Source organism: Bidens hawaiensis, unplaced genomic scaffold (assembly GCF_021521415.1).
Source record: "Bidens hawaiensis isolate Kalapana, Puna unplaced genomic scaffold, B.hawaiensis_p1.1 tig00011152_1, whole genome shotgun sequence".
In the NCBI taxonomy this organism is placed as follows: Eukaryota; Viridiplantae; Streptophyta; class Magnoliopsida; order Asterales; family Asteraceae; genus Bidens; species Bidens hawaiensis.
In genome coordinates, this window is record NW_027491864.1 from 184,026 (window position 1) to 193,272 (window position 9,247).

The 9,247-nt window shown below is 36.4% G+C and overlaps 1 protein-coding gene across 1 annotated transcript; it reads left to right on the plus strand.

Moving 5' to 3' along the window:
- Positions 1-1,226: 1,226 nt before the first annotated feature.
- On the plus strand, positions 1,227-5,050 carry LOC143537263 (G-type lectin S-receptor-like serine/threonine-protein kinase At4g27290). Its single transcript, XM_077031071.1, has 7 exons — positions 1,227-2,529; positions 2,722-2,862; positions 3,088-3,245; positions 3,579-3,789; positions 3,872-4,109; positions 4,183-4,333; positions 4,695-5,050. Exons 1-7 carry the CDS (start codon positions 1,227-1,229, stop codon positions 4,998-5,000), a joined length of 2,508 nt encoding a protein of 835 aa, XP_076887186.1. The 3' UTR covers positions 5,001-5,050.
- The last annotated feature ends 4,197 nt before the right edge of the window (positions 5,051-9,247 follow it).

Here is a 9,247-nt window from a genome sequence, read left to right on the forward strand (position 1 = left end):
CGTCTTCATTGTTGCCCTCGTTTTGATCATCGTTTTCATCAGGCAGAGGCCGATACATCCAAAGATGTTGGACCAAATCCTCCTTTAGTGCGTTATGTATCTCTCTTGACCGCACGGAATCCGAGTTTTCGAGTCGTTGCTCCATACTTGCCGGAGTCCGTGGTGGATCCGGGTCCGGTATGAAAGTTGGACATATTGCTCTTCCCTCGTCCTCGATGATCATGTTATGCATTATGATACACGCATACATAGCACATCTCATTTTTTCTAAAGACCACAGACGACAAGGATTTTTAACATAATGTCATCGTTGTTGAAGAACACCAAAACACCTCTCGATATCTTTTCTCGCAGACTCTTGCACTTTCTTAAAATACTGTCTTTTTTCATCCATCGGGTCTCTGAATGTTTTAACAATTATCGCGAACTCTAGATATATTCCATCACCCAGATAGTACCCATGATCGTAGAAGTTATCGTTAGCCCAAAACGAAGCGACGGGAACGGTCCCAGATATGTAACTCTCCATCACAGGAGACTGCTCTAAGACGGTTATGTCATTGTCGGAACCAGGAACACCAAAGAATGCCGACCAAATCCAAAGGTCGTATGAAGCGATCGCTTGAAGGCTGACCGTTGGTCCCTTTTGGTCACCTCGTGTGAAGACCTCGCCATACAGTTGGACAATTAGCCCATTCCCAATGCATGCAATCTACACTTCCTATCATGCCGGGGAAACCATGTACCCTTGTATGTGTCTCGTAAAGACGTTGTAGATCGTTAACGTTGGGCTCTCTCAGATAATGTGGTCCATATAGTTTAAATATTCCTATATTTTACAAAATTTTTATAAAATAAATGATCACAGTAAACAAGTGATAAACTATTTAAAAAAAAACAAAACGTACCGTAACAAAAATACTCCAAGGTAAAGTGATAGGTAAAGTGATAAATAGTTTTTCCCATCAACCCTAGAAAATCTTAAATTAAAACTCAACTTCACATAACACAAAACTATTCTTTGAAAACGCGTAAATGATAAACACAATAGACCATAGGCGTAAATGATACTCCACAGGACCCACCTTGACATTTAAACTAACATCTTTGTCCAACTAAGTTGACTTTTATTTGTCATTTTCAGAATCTAATCAGCATGCTTTTATTTTAAAGTTGGTAAATTTGTTTTTATTTTATGGCCTTATTTTAAATTTAATTATACGTTAATGGAAGAAAGAAGGGTGATCAAAACCATGCTGAACATTTCATTCCTTCTTGTACTTTATGCATCAGTAACTTCTATCTTTGCTGCAGACATCTTGTCTGCAAACCAAACTGTTAGATATAATGAAACCATTGTTTCTGCTCAAGAAACCTTCGAACTCGGGTTCTTTCACCCTGGTAACTCCACAAACCATTATGTCGGAATTTGGTACAAGAAAATCCCCATCCAAACTGTTGTATGGGTAGCCAACCGAAACACACCACTCACCGATACTTCTAGCGAGTTAACTCTCACTCTCCAGGGAGTATTAATTATCCGAAACGCCACCACTGGCAATGTCATATGGTCATCAGGAAACTCATCATTAGCCACGGCGGTTAAAAATCCGATTGGTCGGCTTCTAGATACAGGCAACTTTATAATTCAAGAGGAAGGTGAGGACATCAATCAAGAAGATCCCATATGGCAAAGTTTCGACTTTATGACCGATACTATACTTCCGGGAATGAAGCATGGAAAGAATTTGGTAACCGGGATTGAAAGACACCTCACCTCATGGAAATCCAAAGATGATCCTGCTTCGGGTGAGTTTTCCGATTGGATTGATACTAGAGGTTACCCTCAGTTGATCATAAGGGAAGGCGGGAAAATTAAGTTCCGCGGAGGTCCATGGAATGGAGTCAGCTTTACCGGAGCTCTTAACTTGAAACCAAACCAGCTTTTCAACTTTACATTTGTTCTTAACCATAGAGAAATTTATTTCCAATTTAATCTTATAGATCCTTCACTTTTGTTGAGGCTGGTACTACAACCAAGTGGTACTTCAGAAGGCTTGATATGGATTGATAGAAAACAAGAATGGAGCCTTTTAACGGCCCCACAAATAGATCGATGTGATCAATACGCGGTGTGTGGGTCATTTGGGAGCTGTAACATCGACACATCCCCGGTTTGTTTGTGTTTGAAGGGATACGAACCCACAAATCCTGATCAGTGGAGGAAAACAGATTGGTCACAAGGGTGTCGACGTACTATCCCTTTGGATTGTAACCCTGAAGAAGGGTTCAACAAGTTTACAAATCTAAAGTTACCCGACACTTCAGAGTCGTGGTATAACCAGACCATGACCCTTGCAGAATGTAAGCAGGCATGTAAAAGAAATTGTTCGTGTACTGCTTACACAAACTCGAATATCTCAGGGAGTGGGAGTGGTTGCTTGTTATGGTTTGGTGACTTAATTGATATTCGAACATTTGCAGAAAATGGGGACACTCTTTATATACGAGTCTCGGCTTCTGAATTAGGTAATTTTTTTAATAGAGAAAACTCTTTTAGATCATTTCATATAAAAGGATCCAATTACAATAAAGAGGCAGGTAAGTGGATCCAATTACAATTAGGTAATTCGAAACAATAGTTTTATTCTCGTTACTAACTTCATTAGTATTTATCTAAATGTCAGCTAATTAATTATAAGACATTATGTTTTCACACAGAGCCGATAGAAAATAGTAGAAAAAGCTCACACTCAAGGACAAGAGTACGAGTTATTGCCCTCATAGCACTCGGAGTCATGGCCATACTAGTTTCATTATGCTTATTTTACTGTTTTTATAGGAAGAAGCAACAGCACCAAGGTATTTCTCTACTTGTGAACAGGTTCAGCTTATGCTATTCTCTATTTTTATGTTTAAAAAACAAATATAACTTATATCGCATAGAACCCGCGCGATAGTTTTTGTAAACAGTTTAACGTCTCTAGATAATCATTTTTGTGGCACCAATATAGTATAAACAATTTCGACGTTTCAAAGAAAATGTTTCTAATCGGCCAACCTAACGTTGTCCGTTCCACCTGACAGGAGCACCCGCAAACGAATGGAGATGTGATCCTGACGATAGAAGTGGTGATGAAGATCTTGAGCTACCACTGTTTGGCTTGTCTACACTACTTACAGCTACAAACAACTTTTCAGTGGACAACAAACTTGGAGAGGGCGGTTTTGGACCCGTTTACAAGGTTCGTATTCCATAACTCCATGCAGTTCTGTGTTATAAGATGATTCGTAGCAGCATGCTTCTGTGACAAGTCGCAGGATGATCCAACACTGTTGCAATGTAGTTGCGGACTAGATCAATCGCGTTGGTTGGTCAAATCACATAATACATTGTCTATAGTTTGGTTTATATTTTCTACTCATGTTATTCTTGTGGTGATTCGTGATTGAAGCGCGTTTAGTGATTTACCCAACAATAAAATTAAAAAAAATAGAGATATTATAGACACAAATATGTAATCTTTAAGTATGTATAGAATAGAAGTCTCTTCTGATATTTATAAGTTAAGATTTAGGGTGTACTTGAAGATAATCGGGAAATAGCAGTGAAGCGGCTAGCAAAAACATCCACACAAGGACTTTACGAGTTCAAGAATGAAGTCATCTTGATATCTAAACTACAACATCGCAATCTTGTTAAGCTCTTGGGTTGTTGCATAGATGGTGTCGAAAAGATGTTAATTTATGAATACATGCCAAACAAAGGCCTCGATGCATTCATATTTGGTAAATGGAACATCAAAAAACTTCTTTGAAAAGTTTAAATCAATAAAATACATAAACAATAACTAATTCAAACTGTTCACAGATAAGAATCAAAGTAAACTCCTTGACTGGACTGCACGTTACCACATTATCAATGGAATTGCTCGTGGGCTTCTTTATCTTCATCAAGATTCTCGCCTTAGAATCATACACAGAGATCTCAAAGCTAGCAATATTCTTCTTGACAAGGATATGAACCCGAAGATATCAGATTTTGGAATGGCAAGAACTTTTAGAGGAAATCAATTAGAGGCAAACACAAACAGAGTGGTTGGAACATAGTGAGAATCATCTACCCTAAACTTTTTTAAATTTATTTTGTGAGTCATGTACATTAACTTCAAATCTTCACAGTGGGTACATGGCACCAGAGTATGCTGGAGATGGTATATTTTCGATAAAGTCAGACGTATATAGTTTTGGCGTATTGATCCTGGAAATTGTGTCTGGAGAAAAGAATAGAGGGTTTATCCACAAAGAACATTCAAACAACCTTATTGGACATGTAAGTTTGGCCTTTTAATTTTGAAACTACAAATTGTATAAATGGATAAAAAAATCTTCAGAATTTTTCTTGTTTTGTATAATTGTATTGGTCTTCACTCTTTTGCAATAAAAACTAACCAACTTAGAAAAAAATTGATTAAAGGGATGTTGAGATTATAAGTGGCAGTTTGTGAAAACTATAAACATGTTTTTTGGTCAGACAATGGTTAACTTTGAGTTAACTTTGAAGATTACCCGAAATGGGAAAATCTTTATAATTCTAATCCATATATAACTGAGAACAAAGTTGGTTTCTTAATTTCCAATGCAATTGTATTTTAGAGACAACACAAAAAACTCGTGTTAATTGTTGTTTACAGGCATGGGGACTACAAAATGAAGGCAATTCCTTGCAGTTAGTTGCTAAATGTCTAGGGGAATCAATCAACGTGTCTCAAGTACTACGATCAATCCATGTTGGTTTATTGTGTGTACAACGTCAACCAGAAGATAGACCAACTATGACTTCGGTGATCCTAATGTTGGGGGGTGAGGGGCCATTAGCTTCACCCAATGAACCAGGATTTTATGTTGGAAAAGCTAAGCAATATGATACTCAATCTTCAAGTTCATATGGAACAAGTTCTAACAATGAACTGAGCATTACAATGCTTACTGGTAGATAAAAACAAAAGTTACATGTATTAAAAGAAACAACTCCTTACTTGTATTACCGTGTAAAAAATGTGAAGTTTTGTTTTTCTTGCTCCTGTGAGGATTTGGATATTTGTAACACCCCTAAAATCCAAGCAATTTTCGCATTTTAAAATAATATGTGTGTGTATGTGTAAATATATATATATATATGTGTGTGTGTGAGTTATATTAATAAGGCTACTGCGCTTAAGATGCCTAAGAATGGCTAGTAACCTGAATGCTTTATTCGGCATATTTATTTGGCAATGTCTCTGGGTCCTGACAGCTCCATAAACATGCATGTAATCATTTTCTCCATTCTTCACTTTGGCAAATATTAATCACACGGCTAGTAACCTTGATCATACGGCTCTTGTTTTTGAATGGGAATGTTAATCATGTTATAATCTCTAGATTTAAATGGGAATGTTATAACCTCTAGATTTCCCTTTGGTTATCATCTGGCTTAACTATTTACACCGCCTAGACATCTTCTCATTTAGAGCTTCAAGCCTAGTGCACCAAAAGAAAGAAAAGAATGCATAGATCACATCCGAAACACAAAAACATTCAAAATAAAAAAAATGTTATCATATATCAAACATGCATTGTTTCACACTTTTTTTCAATCATTAATTTCGTATATTAAATAAAAAGATCCAACTACAATAGAGAGGTGGATAAGCGGGCAACAAACTTTGACCGGTAAACTAGATACTTTATTAAAGACGGGTAAACATTAAGAACCATAAACTTTGACTTTAAAAAGTGGGTAGTAAGGGCGAACCATTTGATAGTTAACACACCCCCAACCTATTTTAACTTGTTACTAAACATGTTGACCAAATCACCAACCATCGTTTCCTGGCTTCCTGCCTAAACTAGAAAACAAAACCGATATGATTTAAACAAGTTGGTCTTTGGGCCTTATATTCTCCCAAATAAAATCCCGGGTCCAGGTTGGTATCAGGTCTGGACCAAACTTATTCAAGACAGGACTGAATTAAGTAACCAACCACGGTTATATTACTAACGCCGATATATAAGGGAAAATTATTAAAATGGCCTACTTTACCATGTCAATTTCTTGACTAGCCCCCCCACAACACACACACTAAAATACCCAAAATGACCTATTTCTAAATGTTAGGATCTACTAGATTAAACTGACATACGACAGATCTATCTGACGACCTTTCATTTTTGAACCAACCATATCTAGACACAAAAATATTTAACTGGTCGGGCCGACCTTTCATAAAAAAACCGATTGCTTAGTTATGGCGCCGGCCGTTTATTAAACAGTCGGTTATCACTTGGTTTCAGTTGCTTCTTAAATGGCAGGGTGTCCACAGTGTCCGAACCAGCCACCAAGTTGCCACGAAGTGGCGTGATTTAAGAGCAAAAACGTCGACAATTTTAGGCATTACAACAACATTCTCACAAATGCATGGCTACAAGATATGGTATGAAGCAATGGCTGGAAACAAATACCTTCAAACAATGGGCATGAGTGTTACCCATGTTGATGTTTTTAGCGTATCATTGCAAAACACTTAAATATGCACCTTTTTTTATTCTATGATCTACCGAATGTATGGGTTGTTACCCTTAGGCCTTAAAATTTTCAGTTAAAAAAAATGTTTTGATTATTGGGATTCTTTGTTTTTTTGTTATTAATTATTTAATAAATTTAAACATAAAGATATGAAGGCCCCATATAAATAGAAATGAAGGCCTGGTGGAATAGATATGAAGGTCCGATGGAATAGATATGAAGGCCACCAGAATAGATATGAAAGTCCGACAGAATAGATAAGTTGGCCTACCGTTTATTAACCAATCAGACTGACGTTTAAAGGTTTTTAAACTATCGGACCGACTGTTTAATAAATGGCCGGCACCATAACTAAATGGCTGGGCCCGACCGTTTAAGTGTATACGTGTCTAGATGTGGTTAGTTCAAAAATAGAAGGGCGTCAGATAGATATGTCGGGTGTTAGTTCTAACCTGGTGGATCCTACCGTTTATAAATGGACCATTTTGGGTATTTTTAGTTTGGTGGTATATGTGTGTGTGTTGTTGTGTGGATGAGGGGGGGATTAGCCTTATAAAATGGGTCATTTTATTCAATATTTTTCTAATATATAAAACTCTTTTTAAGTGTAAGTCATAAAAGGAATCATATTGTCATTTAACAAAAACTAGTATTTTTGACCCCTGCCTGTGTGTGTGATTATTTGTCACAGCTTGCTATATCTGAAATTCAACTTTGCAAAACCCGTTAACAATCAAAAATTGCCAAAACCATGAACAAACATTAAAAGATTAAAACCTATTGTAGTCATGAACTAATATTAAAAAACCTCAAAATATAAAGAAACATGAACTAAGCATTAAAAATATGCATTAAAAACACAATAACCTTGAACTAACATATAAAAACTCAAATTAGCAAAATCAATAACCTTGAACAAACATATAAAAATTCAAATTAGCAAAATCATGAAGTAGTAACCTTAAAAGACTCAAACTACTAACCACAACAAAACTCATAAAAAATGAAAAAAACTACTTACCACAAAAGAACTCATCAAAATTGGAGAAACCATGAACATATTGGCATTTAAAAGCTCATAGAATTTGCATAAAACACTCTAAATTTGTTTAGTATAAGCCTAACCCAATAATTACCCAGTTCCTAATGGAAACCCGACAACAATTGATGATAATTAATCGTGGGATCAGATACATGATCATCATAGCCAGTAGCGATCAAACCAACCATAGGGTGACCATATTAACATAAAGCCCCCATTAAAAGATAGACCACATAGCAACCAAACCGACCAGGCAAACGTAAAGTTGTGAAGTTGTGAGCCAACAAGCGATAGAAAACAGCCGGCAAACAAATAGCCTACGACCACCACGACTCCCAACTCCATAAAGATTTCTGAATCAGAATCTGTCAATGACAATGATCTACATTTGATTATGAAACATAAAGTCATTTATGAGCTTTTTGTAATAATAATCACATATTATAGCAGGAATTTTCTACATTCACACGAATCGACACAATTCTACACCACACCACTACCATCGGCGCATCAAGGATTCTGAATCGGAGCCTGGCAACGCCACTAAACTACCACCACCACCAGACCGTCACCATATAGGGTTCAGAAATCGAACCCGGCAAAAGTAGGTAGTGAATCAGAACTCGTCAACGTCATTGCGGCCAATGCAACGACCAACTATCTACCTCTCGTCGTCGGTATCCTTGTCTTCCAAGAAGAAAGAAATCTAAAGAAGGAGAGAGAGAGAGAGAGAGAGAGAGAGAGAGAGAGATATGAAGTGGTGGAATCGTTTGGTTAAACAAAAAAACAAACACGCATACCAACATGCCAAGGACAGGGACACCTAGCAATACACCAGTTAACTAAAATGAAGTAAGCCATGTACAAGCATAACAAATATAAGGTACAACTCGTGCTGCACTATGTCTCCTGTAAATATTAATATATATAAAAAAACCAATTACAAGAAAGACAACAGAAGGTACAAACTGTTAATGCTTTGTTGAAGATACAAACTGTTAATGCTTAGAAACTTTGTAATTGTAATATATATAATAACTCGTGTGTTTATTAATTGTTTTTAAGAAACCTCCATGCCCTAGAATATCAAAATATACATTCTCTATAAGCTTTAGATATCTGAACAATAAGGATACTCCTATAAAAGGAGCAGGCCTGGCTCTGAGAAAGCAAAAAAAAAAAAATGGACCGAAGGTGAAAATTTTTTTAGGCCTTAAGTAAAATGAATTTTTTGTTAGGTTTAAACAATTTAATTTTTATGTGGGTTTACTTTGTTATAATTGGGTTGTGTAAAAAACTTTTGTATAAAAATAAAATTAAATATGCCTTAAATGAGAGTAGAACCCATAACATTTGGATTATGAGTAAACTTATTTGCCACTAGACCAAGCTAGTGAATGTGTAATTTAGAATAAACACTAAATATACATATTGTATTAATAAATATACACATATTTTTTTTATAAATTTTTTTTGGGTCTTAAGAGGTGTCGGACCTGTGGCCGTCGACTACCCGGCTACACTTATGACCGGCCCTGGCCTGCGAAGTGTAATAGTCAGTCGGCCGACCAAGATTCTTTTTTCTGCACTTCGTGGAAATTTATGTGGTAGGCAAAATGGGAAATTCACTTTTCCTT

Coding starts and splice junctions, on each gene's coding strand:
- LOC143537263 (XM_077031071.1), top strand. CDS start 1,227: ATGGAAGAAAGAAGGGTGATCAAAACCATGCTGAACATTTCATTCCTT. Junction 2,530..2,721: donor AGTCTCGGCTTCTGAATTAG/GTAATTTTTTTA, acceptor GTTTTCACACAG/AGCCGATAGAAAATAGTAGA. Junction 3,246..3,578: donor GTTTTGGACCCGTTTACAAG/GTTCGTATTCCA, acceptor GTTAAGATTTAG/GGTGTACTTGAAGATAATCG.